Below are 24,089 nucleotides of genomic sequence, written 5' to 3' on the forward strand. Positions count from 1 at the left end.
GTGTGTGTGTGTGTGTGAGAGAGGTGTGTATGTGAGAATGAGAGAGGGGCATATTTTTACCTCTGTGTGTACTGTATGTGTGTGTGTGGATGTGTGTATGTGCACATGCACAAAAGTGTATTTGTTTCTTTGTGTCCACGCTGCATACCCACCTTATCAGCAGCCCTAAAAAAACTGGTATTGATGAAGGTAGGTAGGCTATAGTCACCTGACAATGTACCATTCAGGAAGCCTCTATACCAAAACAGCATATTTGGATACAGCTTCAAGTAGGCTCAATCACACCTAAAGTTCACATTTCCACATCCACATAACAGCTCAGTAAAGCGTACCAAAATGTTGGGGAAATGTGTGGAACTTTTCCTTGATAATGCCTGATGAAAAATACATATTATTAGTTGACATAATCTTATTTTATTGAGTTGCAATAAGTTGCATCAATCTAACTACTGTGTTGAATATTCATTATCAGTGAAGTTATTAGGATAAATAGCTTTATATAAACGTTGAGCTAGCAAATATGTTTTTTTTATTATATGCAGTATAGCTATTCATTTTATTATGATGTATACAGTAAGTGCTTTGAATTTGTCCCTTCAATCTATTTGAGATATTTCTATGTAGGAAATGAACATGTCGCTTGCTTTTGACGTAGTCGCACGATGTGCTTATTTTTAGTCCTGACCGATTTATCAGAAAGAATATCTATGAGCTTTTGTGAAAGATAACAGAAGTGATTTGCAAATACTAGTGCATTAAACCCCCCAAAATGTATTTCACATAATTACAACAATAAACGTGGTTAAATTCCTATAAATGTAGCTGTTGTTCAGAACTCAAGACTTCAACCCCCATAATGCATATGGGCTTTAGTTCAATCGAAACTATAAACTAGCGACGGGTTGAGAGGTCGAAGCGAGAAACCGGTTGAATGACAGCACGGTTGTACGTTTGGCTGTGATTTAAGGTAAAACATCTTACCGACATACAAAGTACTGGTTTTCAGTAATCCGATAGCTAGTTATGAATTATATTATTTTTACCTAACGGATATGTTTGTTAGAACAGTGCTAGCTGTGTTGTTCCCTAACGCATGTTACAAAACGTCTTGCATAAGTGAATGCCATACTCCGTCTCACCCCAGCCACTGTTCCATTATATTACACAGAAACCGATACTGGAAGTATTGAAATGTTCATTGATGTAGTGGATAGAATATATAGCCGTGTCTCAGGTTGATGATGCTGTCATCTTCTGCGTGACTGTGACCTGTGATGTAGCTACTGGTTAAAAAGGTTGCTAAACTATCAACTCGAGATAAGACGAACAACTACCGATATAAACCAGGACATGACATATTTTTTTAACTGTTTGATTGCACGGATTCTTTTTGTTGTTGTGTTTGTGCTTGTTTTCGCTCTTGCTTTGCTTACTGCATTACAGCCTGCCTCTGCCTCACCAACCTGGTCTCAGAGCATTTTGTATTGTTCTGTATGTAAATCCGAGCCACTCCATTTAGTGTGATATGCTACGTATCGTATGGTATGTATTCATTTGTGGATGTCCTTCACCCATTTTGTATGTTATGAATTGCAATTTGTATTATGTTACGAATTTGATAAACATGGAATACTGTATGTTACAAATTTGCAAAACTTATGATACGTTATGAATTCTAGCTAGGTGTCGGCTGTTACACAAGCCTACAAGACGAGTTAAATAACAGACGAGCTAAATAACTTCTATGCTCGCTTCGAGGCAAGTAACTCTGAAAAATGCATGTTCCGGACGACTGTGTGATCACGCTCTCCGCAGCCGATGTGAGTAAGACCTTTAAACAGGTCAACATTCACAAGGCCGCAGGGCCAGATGGATTACCAGGACGTTTACTCTGAGCATGCGCTGACCAACTGGCAAGTGTCTTCACTGACATTTTCAAACTGTCCCTGACTGAGTCTGTATTACCAACATGTTTCAAGCAGACCATCATAGTCCCTGTGCCCAAGAACATGTAGCTTTTGGCAAGTTAACCTGCCAAAATGACTACCGACCCGTAGCACTTATGTCTGTAGCCATGAAATGCTTTGAAAGGCTGGTCATGGCTCACATCAACACCATTATCCCAGAAAACCAAGACCCACTTTGCATACCGCCCCAACAGATCCACAGATGATGCAATCTCTATTGCACTCCACACTGCCCTTTCCCACCTGGACAAAAGGAACACCTACGTGAGAATGCTATTAATTGACTAACGGATCCTGGACTTCCTGATGGCCGTCCCCAGGTGGTAAGGGTAGGTAAGAACACATTTGCCACGCTGACCCTCAACAAGGGGGCCCCTCAGGGGTGCGTGCTCAGTTCCCTCCTGTACTCCCTGTTCACTCATGACTGCATCTCCAGGCAAGACTCCAACACCGTTAAGTTTGCTGATGACACACAGTGATAGGCCTGATCACTGACAACAATAAGACCGCCCATATAGGAAGGAGGTCAGAGACCTAGCCGTGTGGTGCCAGGATAACAACCTCTATCTCAACGTGATCAAGACAAATTAGATGATTGTGGACTAATGGAAAAGGATGACCGAGCACGCCCCCATTCTCATTGACAGGGCTATAGTGGAGCAGGTTGAGAGCTTTAAGTTCCTTGGTGTCCACATCACCAGTGAACTATCATGGTCCAAACACACCAAGACAGTCTTGAAGAGGGCACGACAAAACATTTTCCCCCTCAGGATACTGAGAAGATTTGGCATGGGTCCACAGATCCTCAAAAGGTTCTACAGCTGCACCATCGAGAGCATCCTGATTGGTTGCGTCACTGCCTGGTATGGCAACTGGTTGGCCTCCGATCGCAAGCCACTACAGAGGGTAGTGCGTACGGCCATGTACATCACTTGAGCCAAGCTTCCTGCCATCCAGGACCTTTATACCAGGCGGTGTCAGAGGAAGGCCCTAAAAATTGTCAAAGACTCCAGCCATTCTGGACATAGACTGTTCTGTCTGCTTCCACATGGCAAGCGGTACCGGATCGCCAAGTCTAGGTCCGAAAGGCTTCTTAACAGCTTCTACCCCCAAGCCATAAGACTCCTGAACAGCTAATCAAATGGCTACCCAAGTGATGTATCTAAAACCTTATTCATATGGAAATACGATCTGAGCGCTCTATGTACATTTCTCACTGCAATTTTTGTATGTAGGCTTGTCTGTTGAGTTAGTACTAGGGGAATAGGGATCTGAGGGGACTGGGTAAAGGAGGAAAGGGAGCCCTATGTGCAGTTAGGGTTCAAGGCACTCAGGGAGGGGAATATACAACAAGAACTAGTTCCTATGTCTATGTACACTACCGTTCAAAAGTTTGGGGTCACTTAGAAATGTCCTTGATTTTGAAAGAAAAGCATTTTTTTCTGTCCATTTTTAAAATAACATCAAATTAATCAGAATTACAGTGTAGACATTGTTAATGTTGTAAATGACTATTGTAGCTGGAAATTGCTTTTTTTTTATTTCTTTTTTAATGGAATACCTACATAGGCGTACGTGAGGCCCATTTATCAGCAACCATCACTCGTGTTCCAATAGCACGTTGTGTTAAACTTGGATTAGCTATCATTTTACAAGGCTAATTGATCATTAGAAAACCCTTTTGCAACTACTCCCTTCACAGAACAGCGCAAACTGGCTCTAACCAGAATAGAAAGAGTGGGAGGCCCCGGTGCACAACTGAGGTGGAGGACAAGTACATTAGTGTCTAGTTTGAGAAACAGACACCTCAAGTCCTCAACTGGCAGCTTCATTAAATAGTACCTGCAAAACACCAGTCTCAACGTCAACAGTGAAGAGGCAACTCCGGGATGCTGGTCTTCTAGGCAGAGTTCCTCTGTCCAGTGTCTGTGTTCTTTTGCCCATCTTAATCTTTTCTTTTTATTGGCCAGTCTGAGATATGGCTTTTTCTTTGAAACTCTGCCTAGAAGGCCAGCATCCCGGAGTCGCCTCTTCACTGTTGACATTGAGACTGGTGTTTTGCAGGTACTATTTAATGAAGCTGCCACTTGAGGACTTGAGGTGTCTGTTTCTCAAACTAGACACTAATGTACTTGTCTTCTTGCTCAGTTGTGCACCGGGGCCTCCCACTCCATCTTCTGGTGACAGCCAGTTTGCACTGTTCTGTGAAAGGAGTAGTACACAGCGTTGCGTTGTGCGAGATCTACAGGTTCTTGGCAATTTCTCGCATGGAATACCCTTCATTTCTCAGAACAAGAATAGACTGACGAGTTTAAAAAGTAAGTACTATGTTTCTGGCCATTTTGAGCCTGTAATCGAACCCACAAATGCTGATGCTCCAGATACTGAACTAGTCTAAATAAGACCAGTTTTATTGCTTCTTTAATCAGAACTACAGTAGACAGTTTTCAAAAGGGTTTTCTAATGATCAATTATCCTTTTCAAATGATAAACTTGGATTAGCTAACACAACGTGCCATTGGAACACAGGAGTGATGGTTGCTGATGATGGACCTCTGTACGCCTATGTAGATATTCCATAAAATATTCTACTGTTTCAAGCTACAATAGACATTTACAACATTAACAATATTTACAATGTCTGCACTCTAATTCTGATCAATTTGTTGTTATTTCAATGGACACAATGTGCCTTTCTATCAAAATCAAGGACTATTCGGAATGACCCCAAACGTATGTATGCATGCATACAGTTGAAGTAAGAAGTTTACATACCTCTTAGCCAAATACATTTTAACTCAGGTTTTTCACAATTCCTGACGTTTTAATCCTATTAAAAATACCCTGTCTTAGGTCAGTTAGGATCACCACTTTATTTTAAGAATGTGAAATGTCAGAATAATAGTAGGGATTTATTTCAGCTTTTATTTCTTTCATCACATTCCCAGTGGGTCAGAAGTTTACGTACACTCAGTTAGTACTTGGTAGCATTGCCTTTAAATCGTTTAACTTCGGTGAAACGCTTCAGGTAGCCTTCCTCAAGCTTCTTACAATAAGTTGGGTGAATTTTGGCCCATTCCTCCTGACAGAGCTGGTGTAACTGAGTTAGGTTTGTAGGCCTCCTTGCTCGCACACACTTTTTCAGTTCTGCCCACACATTATCTATAGGATTGAGGTCAGGGCTTTGTTGGCCACTCCAATAACTTGACTTTGTTGTCCTTAAGCCATTTTTCCACAACTTTGGAAGTATGCTTGGGGTCATTGTCCATTGGAGGACCCATTTGTGACCAAGCTTTAACTTCCTGACTGATGTCTTGAGATGTTGCTTCAATATATCCACATAATTTTCCTCCCTCATGATTCCATCTATTTTGTGAAGTGCACCAGTCCCTCCTGCAGCAAAGCATCCCCACAACATGATGCTGCCACCCCCATGCTCATGGTTGGGATCTTGTTCTTCAGCTTGCAAGCCTCCCCCTTTCTCCTCCAAACATAACGATGGTCATTATGGCCAAGGGATTCTATTTTTTTGTTTCATCAGACCAGAGATAATTTCTCCAAAAAGTACAATCTTTGTCCCCATTTGCAGTTGCAAACCGTTGTCAGGCTTTTTTATGGTGGTTTTGGAGCAGTAGCTTCTTCCTTGCTGAGCTGCCTTTCAGGTTATGTGGATATAGATACTTTTTTACTTGTTTCCTCCAGCATCTTCACAAGGTCCTTTGCTGTTGTTCTGGGATTGATTTGCACTTTTAGCACCAAAGTACGTTCATCTCTTGGAGACAGAACGCGTCTCCTTCCTAAGCGGTATGAAGGCTGCGTGGTCCCATGGTGTTTATACTTGCATACCATTGCTTGTACAGATGAACGTGGTACCTTCAGGCATTTGGAAATGAATCCCATGGATGAACCAGACTTGTGGAGGTCTACAATTTGTTTTCTTAAGTCTTGGCTTATTTCTTTTGATTTTCCTATGATGTCAAGCAAAGAGGCACTGAGTTTGAAGGTAGGCCTTGAAATACATCCACAGGTACACCTCCAACTTGACTCAAATGATGTCAATTAGCCTATCAGAAGCTTCTAAAGCCATGACATCATTTTCTGGAATTTTCCAAGCTGTTTAAAGGCAATGTCACCTTAATCAATGTCAACTTCTGACCCACTGGAATTGTGATACAGTGAAATAATCTGTCTGTAAACAATTGTTGGAAAAATTACTTGTCATGCACAAAGTAGATGTCCTAACCGACTTGCCAAAACTATAGTTTGTTAACAAGAAATTTGTGGAGTAGTTAAAATGAGTTTTAATGACTCCAACCTAAGTGTATGTAAACTTCTGACTTCAAGTGTGTGTGTGTGTGTGTGTATGTATGTGTGTATATATATATATATATATATATAGATATAGATATAGATATAGATATAGATATATATACTGCTCAAAACAATAAAGGGAACACTAAAATAACACATCCTAGATCTGAATGAAAGAAATAATCTTATTAAATACTTGTTTCTTTACATAGTTGAATGTGCTGACAACAAAATCACACAAAAATAATCAATGGAAATCCAATTTATCAACCCATGGAGGTCTGGATTTGGAGTCACACTCAAAATTAAAGTGGAAAACCACACTACAGGCTGATCCAACTTTGATGTAATGTCCGTAAAACAAGTCAAAATGAGGCTCAGTAGTGTGTGTGGCCTCCACGTGCCTGTATGACCTCCCTACAACGCCTGGGCATGCTCCTGATGAGGTGGCGGATGGTCTCCGGAGGGATCTCCTCCCAGACCTGGACTAAAGCATCCGCCAACTCCTGGACGGTCTGTGGTGCAACGTGGCGTTGGTGGATGGAGCGAGACATGATGTCCCAGATGTGCTCAATTGGATTCAGGTCTGGGGAACGGGCGGGCCAGTCCATAGCATCAATGCCTTCCTCTTGCAGGAACTGCTGACACACTCCAGCCACATGAGGTCTAGCATTGTCTTGCATTAGGAGGAACCCAGGGCCAACCGCACCAGCATATGGTCTCACAAGGGGTCTGAGGATCTCATCTCGGTACCTAATGGCAGTCAGGCTACCTCTGGCGAGCACATGGAGGGCTGTGCGGCCCCCCAAAGAAATGCCACCCCACACCATGACTGACCCACCGCCAAACTGGTCATGCTGGAGGATGTTGCAGGCAGCAGAATGTTTTCCACGGCGTCTCCAGACTCTGTCACGTGCTCAGTGTGAACCTGCTTTCATCTGTGAAGAGCACAGGGCACCAGTGGCAATTTGCCAATCTTGGTGTTCTCTGGCAAATGCCAAACGTCCTGCACGGTGTTGGGCTGTAAGCACAACCCCCACCTGTGGACGTCGGGCCCTCATTACCACCCTCATGGAGTCTGTTTCTGACCGTTTGAGCAGACACATGCACATTTGTGGCCTGCTGGAGGTCATTTTGCAGGGCTCTGGCAGTGCTCCTCCTGCTCCTCCTTGCACAAAGGCGGAGGTAGCGGTCCTGCTGCTGGGTTGTTGCCCTCCTACGGCCTCCTCCACATCTCCTGATGTACTGGCCTGTCTCCTGTTAGCGCCTCCATGCTCTGGACACTACGCTGACAGACAGAGCAAACCTTCTTGCCACAGCTCGCATTGATGTGCCATCCTGGATGAGCTGCACTACCTGAGCCACTTGTGTGGGTTGTAGACTCCATCTCATGCTACCACTAGAGTGAAAACACCGCCAGCATTCAAAAGTGACCAAAACATCAGCCAGGAAGCATAGGAACTGAGAAGTGGTCACCACCTGCAGAACCACTCCTTTATTGGGGGTGTCTTGCTTATTGCCTATAATTTCCACCTGTTGTCTATTCCATTTGCACAACAGCATGTGAAATGTATTGTCAATCAGTGTTGCTTCCTAAGTGGACAGTTTGATTTCACAGAAGTGTGATTTACTTGGAGTTACATTGTGTTGTTTAAGTGTTCCCTTTATTTTTTTGAGCAGTATGTGTGTGTGTGTGTGTGTGTGTGTGTGTGTATTAGTTCAATCTATGTGTCTCTTCATTGGCTATTATTTGCATTCAAGACCAGTTTCTTTTCATTGCTCCGTTTGTCAGAGTAGCTACTCATTTCGGTCATTTGTGTGGTATGGAAATAGATTCTGCTAATGTCTTCTGTCGCATAAAATAACATAATTGCATGAAATGCGTTTTATAAAAGGCAAAAATATTTTCCCCTATGAGGTGTAATCCTAGAAACAGCTCTGCCCAACTGTAGGCTATGTCACTACGCAAATGCGATGTCATAGAATCATGCAATGTTTTATTATAACCGAGTGGCTGCGGATCAGAAAAATCTATAGAAATTAAGCTTCTGTGCATGTGTATATTCTTTACTTTTATATGCGTGGAGAACAGGCTACTCAGGCGAACGGTGCTCGTTTAACGAAGTTAGATCAAAGCAGAATCAACGTTTGCAAGATCACATAATGATAGTATTCTACAGAACCCGAAACATTATGGCATTGTGTAATGTTACTGTTTGACAACCATCTGCTCTAAAATAGCTCACTTTACATCATCCAAAACAACAAACACTGTAGATACTTGAAAAACTAAGATCTAAATGAATATCTCCATGAAACTGATTTCAGATCAGTGGTTGGTATGCAGATGCTGCATGGACATTTTACCGTTAACTTTGTACAGAACTAATATAATGACAAATGCCAAGCCCTTCCTTAGAGTACTGCTGACCACGCCCCCTTGGTGTGAAGCAATTGAAACGGTAAAACCAGGCTATTTCCCAGAGACATGCAATTTCACCCTTGAGGAGGTAGATAATGTGTTGATTTCCCTACCAAACAAGGCAAGTGAATCAGATGGTGTCACATATGAGACTTTAAAGGCCACAAGGCCCCAGTCCTCCCATGCCCTCATGCATATCTTCAATGCCTGTCTGATTAATGGAAAGGTACCTGACTCATGGCTGGGTGCTCTTATCCACATAATACCAAAAAAAAATACAATGTTCCAGATGATCCATCTATACTGAACAATAATATAAACGCAACAATTTCAAAGATTTTACTGAGTTACAGATTTTAAGATTTTACTGGAGTTCCTGGGCTGGCGTTGTTACGTGGCCTGCGGTTGTGGGGCCAGTTGGACGTACTGCCAAATTCTCTAAAGTCACATTAGAGTTGGGTTATGGTAGAGAAATTAACATTATATTCTCTGGCAACAACTCTGTTGGACATTCCTGCAGTCCGCATGCCAATTGCACGCTCCCTCAACTTGAGAAATCTGTGGCATTGTGTTGTGTGACACAACTGCACATTTTAGACTGGCCTTTTATTGTCCCCGGCACAAGGTGCACCTGTGTAATGATCATGCTGTTTAATCAGCTTCTTGTTATGCCACATGTCCGGTGGATGGATTATCTTGGCAAAGGAGAAATGTGCACAACATTTGAGAGAAATACGCTTTTTTCAAAATGGGACAAACACTATACATGTTGCATTTTTGTTCTGTATACATGGAGAGACAATTCCCTCTTTCCCTTTGTCTGTAAAGTGTTCATGAAATGCTTGCTCGCCCACATACTACCATGGCTTTTAGATACAGGCATTCTCTCTCCCAAACAAAAGGCATATACAGACAGACAGACAGACAGACAGACGGCATGAATGAGCCTGTTTTCTGCATAAAACTGGAATTGATGGCTCAAAGTATGAATCAACAAAGTTTTACACTGTTTTTGGACTTTAGAGATGCCTTTGGTACTTTATCGCGTAGTGTAATCAATGCACTTGAGGATATACGAATGTGAACATCATGTGGATATCATAACCTTTGTACACATCGGATCTTTTCTCCTAGTTATATGTGGGAAGCAGCTGACTGAACCAATCCCTCTCTGGGTTGGCATAAAAACAGGCTGCCCATGGAGTGCCGTTTACTTCATCCTAGTCATCAACCAGTGGCTGAAATGGCTATGCCAGTGTGCCCGAGCCCATGTTTGGTGACCGAACCCAGTACAGGGGTATGATGATGACGTTCAGATCTCCTCCAGAGAGGAGCATGTTATCAACGCTATGCTCTCTCAAACAGATTACTTTTTGAAATGGTCTGGGCAGGAAGTTAGACACAATGTGCAGTGTTCTATGAAAGACGCAACGGAGGCAACCGCTGGTACAAGACACACTGATAAGCCCCCCCGACACTAGTGTTCTCTCGGCATGAAACATACAGCTGTCATGAACGTAAGTTAAATGTTGCTAGCGAGTGGGTGGGGGGTACAAGTTGAGGAGCTTGTCCATGAGTATTCAACCAGGCTTGAAAGGGTTGACATTTCCCCTCTGCCTGTGGTCATGAAGCTAGACGCTGTGAGAGAGGTGGCCTAGCAAAGATTCAACATCTGCTTGCCAATGTGTGTATACCAAGTAGGTTCTGAGTGAAATTAATAACAAAATCGTTCCAAGTGGTGAGAAAGTGGCTATGCTTAAACGCACACGCCACACGTGACGTTCTCTTCCTGAGCCGAAGAGAGGGGGTTTGTGTGTCCCGAATGTTGAGTGGGTTTACACTGCTACCAGACTGACTCACCTGTTGAACATGCTCAACAGGGACGATGCGACAGTTAGGGAATTAGCCAGGGCCTCCCTCCTTCTGGACCAATGGAAGAGGAATGTGCCACTGACAATGAGGACAACTTCCTGGGCTTCAGGAGGAAGACCAATTGGACACTTGTGCTGCGGGCTTTTGGAGTCTGGTCAGACTGGCCGGACCCGTGCAACCGGAGCTCAGATGGGCATGGACTGATAACGCAAACAGAGCCAGTGACTGCCTCTGATGCAGTTGTGGCAGACCCCTGTGTTGTGGAGGCTTCTGTCACCCATGACGGAACATCTCCTCCTACATCAAGGAAAACACTCCTCGGTATCAGACGGCTGCAGCTATGGCAACCCTGGCCTAAGTATGCAGGGGAAACTTGCTGCTCCAGACTGTGCTGACACCTCTGTCTCCCATTCCATGTACTGTACCAGAATGCTGCCATTGGCGAGGACATTCTCACCTCTACTGTTAAGCCGAGGCTGCAAGTTCTACCAACCAAAATATAACCTCGCACTCTTGTAACCTGCAAACCATGACCCATTTTGTGTTCTTCATGAGTCAAATGCAATGGTCTGTTTCCGTTGTTGTGAATGGTTGCTGTTCATACAAGGTTTTGTGCATTGTTAGACATGACTGCCTTGTCGACCTGATAGACAGTGAGGTGAGACGGGTAGTCTCACCAACAGCACACATTTATAAACATTTTTGTGGTTAAGAGGATGGTTTGATGTTGCTAATGCGTTTTCCTGTCTGCCAAATATGCCAGATGTTGTGGGGGGAGGCCAGATGGAGGTGCTCATTTTGGAAGTGGCTGCCCATTTGATGGCTGCATGGAGCAGGTCTTTGCCGACAAGTTTCTTAAATACCGGCCCCTCCAGCACGCTTGGACAGCCTCGGGTGTAGGTGCAAGCTGGTTACACCGATATTTGGACACGTACATTGACATGCAGTGTGTGGCCTCCAGATTGCGGGCCTGACAAAAACTAGGGCTGCTCTGTTTCAGCTTTCGTGGGCACCCTAGCTGTTTGGAGAAGGAGGTGCTTTTTGTACCCTTGACTGCTATGCATACAGGGACGTTTGGAATGTTTAGGATCCTTTTTTTAATGTAAATTTGTAAAGTTGCTTCAAATAAAGTATTTAAAATGTGTGTGCACAACATAAGACTGTCGTCATGCTCGTGTCTCCTCCATATGTCACTCAATGCCAGTCTGCTTGTGCTCATTTTAAGTACGACAGTGGTGACTATTGCTTAACACTGGAGTTGTTAAAGAAATCTATGAATTATATGCAGTAGCTGCTACATTCACTGACAGGGTATTGAAGACTGTCCTCTTCAAGCTACAGTAGTTGAATACTTGAATTAGTTAATATTTAGAAACACCACTTTGTATCCTGTTTACATCTCTCCCCACCTAGTCTTTTTAATAGCTACTTCACATGAAAGTACCCTTTAGTGTTTGAAACTTTTGTAAACGCTTTGTTTATTAGTTGAAAGTGCGAAGGGTTTGGAAATGGTTTATATACAGTAAATACTGAACAAAAATATAAACGCAACATGCAACTATTTCAAATATTTTATTGAGGTACAGTTCATATGAGAAAATCAGTTAATTGAAAAATTCATTATGTCCCAAGCTATGGATTTCACATGACTGGGAATACAGATATGCATCTGTTGGTCACAGATGGAAAAAAAATGGGCCTCAGAATCTCATCACGGTATTTCTGTGCGTTCAAATTTCCATTGATAAAATGCAATTGTGTTCGTTGTCCGTAGCTTTTGCCTGCCCATACCATAACCCCACCATCACCATGGGGTACTCTGTTCACAACGTTGATATCCGCAAACCGCTCGCCCGCAAACCGCTCGCCCACACGATGCAATACACGTGGTCTGCGGTTGTCAGGCCCGTTGAACCCACTGCCAAATTTTCCAAAATGACGTTGGAGGCAGCTTATGGTAGAGAAATGAACATTCAGTTCTTTGGCAACCGCTTTGGTGAACATTCCTGCAGTCAGCATGCCAATTGCACGGAAAAGGATAAATGCTCACTAACAGGGATGTAAACAAATTTGCTTTTCGTGTGTTAGGAACATTCCTGGGTTCTTTTATTTAAGCTCATGAAACATGGGACCAACACTTTACTTGTTGCATTTATACTTTTGTTCAGTGTGTACTTCATCAACTGTATTTCTTAATTAGTTGAGTATATCAGAGTGTAATATTGTCGAACCATATTTAACTCGCTCCCCCAGTGCCTCCAATGGCTGGCTGGCTGCTGAAAGTGTCGTCTGTTGCAACGGCAGTGGTGGCGTCGTCAGGCTTCTACCTCTACAACAACAAACAACTGGACCCCAATGACATCAGCCTGGTCCGCTTCGGGCGGGCCGCAGCTACGGTCAGTACATAACCACAACCACACAGACCCTACTGTAGGACCACAGCACATAACCATGAGTACACAAACGCATCAGTCTGGTCAGTATAGTATACCAACCACACAAACTAGGGTTGTAACGGTACATGTATTCGTACCGAACCGTTCTGTATGGAGACCTCGGCTTATACATAGAAAAAACTAGGCCTATAGGTTATGCCTACGTGGCAGTTTATGCCTCTTGAGCGAATCTGAGCTGAAAAAACATTAAGGGCTATTCAGTTAAAACAAATAGAACCTATGTGCACGTTGCAATTAAATTCCAATTAATTGGCGCATTTCAAACAATCCTTTTGTGAAGCGCAGCCGGGAACTACAGTGAGGGGAAAAAAGTATTTGATCCCCTGCTGATTTTGTACGTTTGCCCACTGACAAAGAAATGATCAGTCTATAATTTTAATGGTAGGTTTATTTGAACAGTGAGAGACAGAATAACAACAAAAAAGTCCAGAAAAACACATGTCAAAAATGTTATAAATTGATTTTCATTTTAATGAGGGAAATAAGTATTTGACCCCCCTCTCAATCAGAAAGATTTCTGGCTCCCAGGTGTCTTTTATACAGGTAACGAGCTAAGATTAGGAGCACACTCTTAAAGGGAGTGCTCCTAATCTCAGCTTGTTACCAGTATAAAAGACACCTGTCCATAGAGGCAATCAATCATTCAGATTCCAAACTCTCCACCATGGCCAAGACCAAAGAGCTCTCCAAGGATGTCAGGGACAAGATTGTAGACCTACACAAGGCTGGAATGGGCTACAAGACCATCGCCAAGCAGCTTGGTGAGAAGGTGACAACAGTTGGTGCGATTATTCGCAAATGGAAGAAACACAAAAGAACTGTCAATATCCCTCGGCCTGGGGCTCCATGCAAGATCTCATCTCGTGGAGTTGCAATGATCATGAGAACGGTGAGGAATCAGCCCAGAACTACACGGGAGGATCTTGTCAATGATCTCAAGGCAGCTGGGACCATAGTCACCAAGAAAACAATTGGTAACACACTACGCCGTGAAGGACTGAAATCCTGCAGCGCCCGCAAGGTCCCCCTGCTCAAGAAAGCACATATACATGCCCGTCTGAAGTATGCCAATGAACATCTGAATGATTCAGAGGACAACTGGGTGAAAGTGTTGTGGTCAGATGAGACCAAAATGGAGCTCTTTGGCATCAACTCAACTCGCCGGGTTTGGAGGAGGAATGCTGCCTATGACCCCAAGAACACCATCCCCACCGTCAAACATGGAGGTGGAAACATGCATTGGGTGTGTTTTTCTGCTAAGGGGACAGGACAACTTCACCGCATCAAAGGGACGCTGGACGGGGCCATGTACCGTCAAATCTTGGGTGGGAACCTCCTTCCCTCAGCCAGGGCATTGAAAATGGGTTGTAGATGGGTATTCCAGCATGACCATGACCCAAAACACACGGCCAAGGCAACAAAGGAGTGGCTTAAGAAGAAGCACATTAAGGTCCTGGAGTGGCCTAGCCAGTCTAATGACCTTAATCCCATAGAAACTCTGTGGAGGGAGCTGAAGGTTTGAGTTGCCAAACGTCAGCCTCAACCTTAATGACTTGGAGAAGATCTGCAAGGAGTGGGACAAACTCCCTCCTGAGATGTGTGCAAACCTCCAAGAAACATCTGACCTCTGTGATTGCCAACAAGGGTTTTGCCACCAAGTACTAAATCATGTTTTGCAGAGGGGTCAAATACTTATTTCCCTCATAAAATGATTTGCATTTTAATAACATTTTTGACATGCGTTTTTCTGGATTTTTTTTGTTGTTATTCTGTCTCACTGTTCAAATAAACATACCATTATAGACTGATCATTTCTTTGTCAGTGGGCAAACGTACAAAATCAGCAGGGGATCAAATACTTTTTTCCCTCACTGTAGTTCTGTACAATGGTGAGTGAGTGGTGGGGCCGATTTAAGCCAATGGAGTTCTCCATTGTTTAAATCTCCAGTTTGGGAACATTTTGGATTCTAAGTATATTTCAACGGGGATGGACAGAGAGTAGGTTGCCACTGCTCAAAAAGAATACAGCGCATTCGGAAAGTATTCAGACCGCTTGACTTTTTTCCCACATTTTGTTACGTTGCAGCCTTTTTCTAAAATTGATTAAATACACAATTTTCCTCATCAATCTACACACAATACCCCATAATGACAAAGCGAGAACAGGTTTTTCACTACCAATTTGGATACCACGAAATTGAGAAAAAATAGGAAAAAAAACAGATCTTTTTATTTACATAAGTTTTCAGACCCTTTGCTATGAGACTCGAAATTGAGCTCAGGTGCATCCTGTTTCCATTGATCGTCCTTGATGTTTCTACGACTTGATTGGAGTCCATGTGTGGTAAATTCAGTTGATGGACATGATTTAGAAAGGCGCACAACTGTCTATATAACGTCCCACAGTTGACAGTGCATGTCAGAGCCAAAACCAAGCCATGAGGTCGAAGGAATTCTCTTGTGTCGAGGCACAGATCGGGGGAAGGGTACCAAACAATTTCTGCAGCATTGAAGGTCCCCAAGAACAGTGGCCTCCATCATTCTTAAATGGAAGGAGTTTGGAACCACCAAGACTCTTTCTAGAGCTGGCCGCCCTGCTAAACTGAGCAATTGGGGGAGAAAGGCCTTGGTCAGGGAGGTGACCAATAACCCGATGGTCATTCTGACAGAGCTCCAGAGTTCCTCTGTGGAGATGGGAGAAACTTTCAGAAGAACAACAATCTCTGCAGTACTCCACCAATTAGGCCTTTATGGTAGAGTGGCCAGACGGAAGCCACTCCTCAGTAAAAGGCACATGACAGCCCGCTTGGAGTTTGCCAATAGGCACCTAAAGACTCTCATATCATGAGAAACACGATTCGTTGGTCTAATGAAACCAAGATTGAACTCTTTGGCCTGAATGCGAAGTGTCACGTCTGGAGGAAACCTTGCACCATCCCTACGGTGATGCGTGGTGGCAGCATCATGCTGTGGGACTAGTAAGGATCGAGGGAAAGATAAACGGAGCAAAGTACAGAGAGATCCTTGATGAAAACCTGCTCCAGTGTGCTCAGGACCCCAGACCGGGCGACGGTTCTCCTTCCAACAGGACAACGACCCTAAGCACACAGCCAAGACAACGCAGGAGTTGCTTCGGGACAAATCTCGGAATGTCCTTGAGTTGCCCAGCCAGAGCCCGGACTTGAACCCAATCGAACATCTCTGGAGAGTCCTCAAAATAGCTGTGCAGCAACACTCCCCATCCAGAGCTTGAGAGGATCTGCAGAGAAGAATGTGAGAAACACCTCAAATACAGGTTTGCCAAGCTTGTAATGTCATACCAAAGAAGACTCTAGGCGTAATCGCTGCCAAAGGTGCTTCAACAAAGTACTGAGTAAAGGGTCTGAATACTTATGTAAATGTCATATTTTTGTTTTATTTGTAATAAAATGCTCTGATCTGGTGGAAACGTCATAAAATACTTCTTATCCCTTGCGCAAATGGCCTATAGCTATGTCTGTCCGGAGCTCAATGGAACAGGGAACTCTTAGGGCCCCCCGACTATTTTATACAGTGTTGCATGTTTGCAAGCACAAACTTCAGGCCCTGGCCTAAGTTAATATGTTATACAGTGTTGCAAGTTCCTTGCAGACAGGCCATGAGTAGTCAATGTGATTTATAGGATATTTTATTTTTATCAGGATATTTTCTACCTGCAGACTGCAGTGTTTTTATTTGTTGGCTTTATGTAGGCTATTTTGACATAGTTAGAATAGTCATTAGAAATTACTTTTAGAATTTGGATTATGTAAATGACAGTAATTTTGAGATGCATAGACTTTATTATAAATTAAATGAAACTGTTCCACTAAAATGTGCATATAAAAATCATACCTGGCACGCAGATAGGTAGAAATGGTAAGATGCATTGACACTCCAAATGGAAAAGGTTGCCAACCCCTGGTGTAGCCTATTAGGATTTTAACAGCAGGAGCGTAACAGCAGAATCTGCGAAGGCCAGCAGCAGCGGGAGGAAGAGGTTCAGGAACAGGTTTATTTTCCTTAAGGTTATGCTATCTTGATCTCTGGCTCCCTCAAGTAATTTGTGTGTCCTTAATTATTTAATCATAGTGTGTTTAAAGCACCAGACAAGCTCTGTAGCCTACATATACTGGTCAAAAGTTTCAGAACACCTACTCATTCAAGGGTTTTTATTTATCTTGACTATTTTCTACATTGTAGAATAATAGTGAAGACATCAACATTATGAAATAACACATGGAATCATGTAGTAACTGAAAAGGTGTTAATCAAAATATATTTGAGATTCTTCAAATAGCCACCCCTTGCCTTGATGACAGATTTGCACACTCTTGGCATTCTCTCAACCAGCTTCACCTGGAATGCTTTTCCAAAAGTCTTGAATGATTTCCAGGATATGCTGAGCACTTGTTGGCTGCTTTTCCTTCACTCTGCGGTCCAACTCATCCCAAACCATCTAAATTGGGTTGAGGTTGGGTGATTGTGGAGGCCAGGTCATCTGATGCAGCACTTCATCACTCTCCTTCTTGGTAAAATAGCTCTTACACCGCCTGGAGGTGTGTTGGGTCATTGTGTAAACTGGAAACCTCATATCCTGAGGCTGCATTTATTGAAGCTGGGGATTTTAACAAGGCTAATCTGAATTTGATCAGCATATCGAATGTGCGGCCCGGGCTGGTAAAATTCTGGATCATTGTTTATTAGCTGTGCTCTGGACACCATATGTGAACTGATTGCCCCCCATCTATCTTCAGAGCTCGTGCTACTAGGCGACCTAAACTGGGACATGCTTAACACCCCAGCCATTCTACAATCCAAGCTTGATGCCCTCAATCTCACACAAATTATTAATGAACCCACCAGGTACAACCCCAAAGCCGCAAACACTGGCACCCTCATAGATATCATCCTAACCAATGTGCCCTCTAATTACACCTCTGCTGTTTTCAACCAAGATCTCAGCGATCACTGCCTCATTGCCTGCACCCGTAATGGGTCAGCGGTCAAACGTCCTCCACTCATCACTGTCAAACGCTCCCTGAAACATTTCAACGAGCAAGCCTTTCTAATCGACCTGGCCCTGGTATCCTGGAAGGATATTGACCTCATCCCGTCAGTAGAGGATGCCTGGTTATTTTTTTTAAATGCCTTCCTCTCCATCTTAAATAAGCATGCCCCTTTCAAGAAATTTAGAACCAGGAACAGATATAGCCCTTGGTTCTCCCCAGACCTGACTGCCCTTAACCAACACAAAAATATCCTGTGGCGTTCTGCATTAGCATCGAACTGCCCCCGCGATATGCAACTTTTTAGGGAAGTTAGAAACCAATACACACAGGCAGTTAGAAACGCCAAGGCTAGCTTTTTCAAACAGAAATTTGCTTCGTGCAACTCCAACTCTAAAAAGTTCTGGGACATTGTAAAGTCCATGGAGAATAAGAACACCTCCTCCCAACTGCCCACTGCACTGAGGATAGGAAACTCTGTCACCACCGATAAGCCCACTATAATTGAGAATTTCAATAAGCATTTTTCTACGGCTGGCCATGCTTTCCACCTAACTACCCCTACTGCATTCAACAGCACTGCACCCCCCACAGCTACTCGCCCAAGCCTCCCCCATTTCTCCTTCTCCCAAATCCATTCAGCTGATGTTCTGAAAGGGCTGCAAAATCTGGACCCCTACAAATCAGCTGGGCTTGACAATCTGGACCCTTTCTTTCTAAAATTATCTGCCGAAATTATTGCAACCCCTATTACTAGCCTGTTCAACCTCTCTTTCGTGTCGTCTGAGATTCCCATAGATTGGAAAGCAGCTGCTGTCATCCCCCTCTTCAAAGGAGGTGACACTCTTGACCCAAATTGCTACAGACCTATATCCATCCTACCCTGCCTTTCTAAGGTCTTCGAAAGCCAAGTCAACAAACAGATTACCGACTATTTTGAATCCCACCGCACCCTCTCCGCTATGCAATCTGGTTTCAGAGCTGGTCATGGGTGCACCTCAGCCACGCTCAAGGTCCTAAACGACATCGTAACCGCCATCGATAAGAAACATTACTGTGCTGCCGTATTCATTGACCTGGCCAAAGCTTTTGACTCTGTTAATCACCACATCCTCATCGGCAGACTTAGTAGCCTTGGTTTCTCAAACGATTGCGTCGCCTGGTTCACCAACTACTTCTCTGACAGAGTTCAGTGTGTCAAATCGGAGGGCCTACTGTCTGGACCTCTGGCAGTCTCTATGGGGGTACCACAGGGTTCAATTCTTGGGCCAACTCTTTTCTCTGTATACATAAATGATGTCGCTCTTGCTGCTGGTGAATCTCTGATCCACCTCTACGCAGACGACACCATTCTGTATACTTCTGGCCCTTCTTTGGACACTGTGTTAACAACCCTCCAGACGAGCTTCAATGCCATTCAACTCTCCTTCCGTGGTCTCCAACTGCTCCTAAACACAAGTAAAACTAAATGCATGCTCTTCAACCGATCGCTGCCTGCACCTGCCCGCCCATCCAGCATAACTTCTCTGGACGGTTCTAACTTAGAATTTGTGGACAACTACAAATACCTAGGTGTCTGGTTAGACTGTAAACTCTCCTTCCAGACTCACATCAATCATCTCCTATCCAAAGTGAAATCTAGAATTGGCTTCCTATTTCGCAACAAAGCATCCTTCACTCATGCTGCCAAACATACCCTCGTAAAACTGACCATCCTACCAATCCTCGACTTCGGCGATGTCATTTACAAAATAGCCTCCAATACCCTACTCAACAAGCTGGATGCAGTCTATCACAGTGCCATCCGTTTTGTCACCAAAGCCCCATATACAACCCACCACTGCGACCTGTATGCTCTCGTTGGCTGGCCTTCACTTCATAATCGTCGCCAAACACATTGGCTCCAGGTCATCTACAAGACCCTGCTAGGTAAAGTCCCCCCTTATCTCCGCTCACTGGTCACCATAGCAGCACCCACCTGTAGCACGCGCTCCAGCAGGTATATCTCTCTGGTCACCCCTAAAGCCAACTCCTCCTTTGGTCGTCTCTCCTTCCAGTTCTCAGCTGCCAATGACTGGAACGAACTACAAAAATCTCTAAAACTGGAAACACTTATCTCCCTCACTAGCTTTAAGCACCAGCTGTCAGAGCAGCTCACAGATCTCTGCACCTGTACATAGCCCATCTTTAATTGAGCCCAAACTACTACCTTTTCCCCTACTGTATTTATTTATTTTATTTATTTTGCTTCTTTGCACCATATTATTTATATTTTAACTTTTAACTTTCTTCAAACTACAAATCTACCATTCCAGTGTTTTTCTTGCCATACTTTATTTACTTTGCCACCATGGCATTTTTTTGCCTTTACCTCCATTATCTCACATCATTTGCTCACATTGTATATTGTATATAGTCTTATTTTTTTTTTCTACTGCATCATTGATTGTATGTTGTTTTACTCCATGTGTAACTCTGTGTTTTTGTATGTTGTCGAACTGCTTTGCTTTATCTTGGCCAGGTCGCAATTGTAAATGAGAACTTGTTCTCAACTTGCCTACCTGGTTAAATAAAGGTGAAATAAAATAAATAAAAAAAATTAGCAAGTGCATCGGTGATGTTGTACCCACGGTGACTATTAAAACCTTCCCCAACCAGAAACCGTGGATTGATGGCAGCATTCGTGCAAAACTGAAAGCGCGAAACACTGATTTTAATCAGGACTGGAAACATGACCGAATTCAAACAGTGTAGCTATTCCCTCCAAGGCAATCAAACGAGCTAAGCGTCAGTATAGAGACAAAGTAGAGTCGCAATTCAACAGCTCAGACATGAGAGGTATGTGGCACAAACTTTTACAGATGCACAATCAAGAGCATCCTGTCGGGCTGTATCACCGCCTGGTACGGCAACTGCTCCGCCCACAACCGTAAGGCTCTCAAGAGGGTAGTGAGGTCTGCACAACGCATCACCGAGGGCAAACTACCTGCCCTCCAGGACACCTACACCACCCGACGTCACAGGAAGGCCAAAAAGATCATCAAGGACAACAACCACCCGAGCCACTGCCTGTTCACCCCGCTATCATCCAGAAGGCGAGGTCAGTACAGGTGCATCAAAGCTGGGACCAAGAGACTGAAAAACAGCTTCTATTTCAAGGCCATCAGACTATTAAACAGCCATCACTAACGTTGAGTTGGCTGCTGCCAACATACTCATACTCAAATCTCTAGCCACTTTAATAATAACAAATTGGATGTAATAAATGTGTCACTTTAAACAATGCCACTTTATATAATGTTTACATACCCTACTTTACTCATCTCATATGTATATACTGTACTCTATACCATCTACTGCATCTTGCCTATGCCGTCGCTCATCCATATATTTATATGTACATATTCTTATTCATTCCTTTACACTTGTGTGTGAGGTAGTTGTTGTGAAATTGTTAGATTACTTGTTAGATGTTACTGCATTGTCGGAACTAGAAGCACAAGCATTTCTCTACACTCGCATTAACTTGCATCTGCTAACCATGTGTATATGACCAATAAATTGATTTGTCCTGTTGAAAAACAAATGGTAGTCCCACTAAGCCCAAACCAGATAGGGTGGTGTATCACTGCAGAATGCTGTGGTAGCCATGCTGGTTGAGTGTGCCTTGAATTCTAAATAAATCACAGATAGTGTCACCAGCGAAGCACCATCACCTCTTCCATGCTTTACGGTGGGAAATACACATGTGGAGATCAGCTGTTTACCCACACCCCGTCTCACAAAAACACAGCTTTGAAACCAAACAACTCCAATTTGGACTACAGACCAAAGGACTAATTTCCACCGGTCTAATGTCCATTGCTCGTATTTCTTGGCCCAAGCAAGTCTCTTGTTCTCATTGGTGTCCTTTTTAGTGTTTTTTTTTTTTTTTTTTTTCAGCAATTTGACCATGAAGGCCTGATTCACGCAGTCTCCTCTGAGCAGTTGTTAATGTTGAGATGTGTCTGTTACTTGAACTCTGAAGCATTTATTTGGGCTGCAATTTCTGAGACTGGTAACTCTAATGAACTTATACTCTGCAGCAGAGGTAACTCTGGGTCTTCCATTGGCGGTCCTCAAGAGAGCCAGTTTCATCATAGCGCTTGATGGTATTTGCGACTGCACTTGAAGAAACTTTCAAAGTTGTTGACATTTTTCGCATTGACTAACCTTCGTGTCTTAAAGTAATGATGGACTGTCGTTTCTCTTTGCTTATTTGAGCTGTTCTTGCCAAAATATGGACTTGGTCTTTTACCAAATAAGGCTGTCTTCTGTATACCACCACAACCTTGTCACAACACAACTGATTGGCTCAAACGCATTAGGAAGGAAGGAAATTCCACAAATTTTACTTTTAACAAGGCACAGCTGGTAATTGAAATGCATTCCAGGTGAACTCATGAAGCTGGTTGAGAGAATGCCAAGAGTGTGCAAAGCTGTCATCAAGGCTACTTTGACGAATCTCAAATCTCAAATATATTTTGATTTAACACTTCATTTTTTTTGGTTACTACATGATTCCATGTGTTATATAGTTTTGATGTCTTCACTATTATTCTACAATGTAAAAATATAGTAAAACCCTTGAATGAGTAGGTGTTATGAAACTTTTGACTGATAGTGTAGGGAAAAATACACATTTTAAAATGTACACCAATCGATTGGTTGAAAGAACAGACGACCTAGAGTCGACCAAGATTTTTAAAAATAATAATAATTAAAAAATGTGTCTTGGACAGCCCTACCCAGCTGCTATTGCATTGGTGTCTATGGGAGACCTACTCCACTAAGTAGACAGGAACTGACAATTTTTTTTCCAATGGTAAATGACTTGAGTGAACTATATTCGTTTATCCACCATCTTTGCTATTGCTCAGTCTTGACTTGTGAACTTTGCAGGTGTTTCTGATTAATAAACAATGCCATGCTGGTGGGTGGTACTATTTTAAATAAAACCCAGCTCAACAAAACAAAAAAATAAAAGGCACGTCATTTTATAGGGAAAGATATGTCGTAGGCAAGAATTTGCACGAAGCCGGCAGTTGTGTTCAACTAAAGATTGATTAAAACGACGACTTATAGTAACACAAACAAATCAGTCTCTGATCTCCTTTGGACAGGCTGCAGCTATGATCAATAACCACAACCACCCAGACTTTGGGCTGAATCCACCGTAGGTACACAACCATGCAAGCACATGAATGAACAAATAAGTATTTTTGACTGTTTTCCTTGTAGACTGCCGTGATCAGCTATGACTACATGACATCTCTGAAACATGTGGAGTATGGATCAGAGGAATACTGGGCGCTCAAATCCCAGGTAAGGCTAGGGCTCGGCTATATGACCCAAATATCATTTTGTGTGTGTGTGTGTGTGTGTGTGTGTGAGATTATTTTTTATGGTATTTTATATTTAAAAAAAATCTAAATATGCTTCATGGCTAGTGCATGACCCTCGGGTTGAAACACATACGTTATAAGTGATTTCAATGTGGCTTTCACCATTCTGATTTGTTTTATACTGGCTACCGAACTTCAAACAAATCATTTTCAGCATTTTTGTAAATCTCTGCATTTCCTGTACTTTTGTTTCCTCTTCCACACTGTGCCATGCAGAGATGCATGGTATGGGCAAAACACCTAGGCCTAGTAAATTGGTGAATTGTTGTTGGAGTCATGGAAATAGAATGATTATTCAAATTTGACATAGTAAAACAAATAAAAATGTGTAAAAAAAAATGATAAAGGATATTACATGCTGAAACCCTCATATTGAACACCAATGGTATTCACTAAATTGATGGTTCATGTATGATGTTTTACAGCTTTGTCATTAAATCTTGTGATTTCTTTAAAAATATTTTTTTAATCATCTTAAATGATAATTTTTTACATGTGATAAGGCCATACAGAGGGCCAAAGGTCATTACAGACAACTGTGATAATCTGAAGTACCCAAAAGGACCACTATATATGTTTTGTGATGGATT

General features: G+C 42.9%; 1 protein-coding gene across 1 annotated transcript in view; it reads left to right on the top strand.

Moving 5' to 3' along the window:
• Window positions 1-867: 867 nt before the first annotated feature.
• Window positions 868-24,089, top strand: part of LOC115172201 (uncharacterized aarF domain-containing protein kinase 1-like) — a 78,403-nt gene continuing 55,181 nt past the window's right edge. Inside the window, exons 1-3 of the mRNA XM_029729370.1 lie at window positions 868-967; window positions 12,826-12,968; window positions 23,336-23,419. Of these exons, the coding sequence (XP_029585230.1) occupies window positions 12,834-12,968; window positions 23,336-23,419 (219 nt within the window). The 5' untranslated portion in view covers window positions 868-967; window positions 12,826-12,833. The remainder of the gene's footprint in view (window positions 968-12,825; window positions 12,969-23,335; window positions 23,420-24,089) is intronic.

Source organism: Salmo trutta, chromosome 33 (assembly GCF_901001165.1).
Source record: "Salmo trutta chromosome 33, fSalTru1.1, whole genome shotgun sequence".
Classification (NCBI taxonomy): Eukaryota; Metazoa; Chordata; class Actinopteri; order Salmoniformes; family Salmonidae; genus Salmo; species Salmo trutta.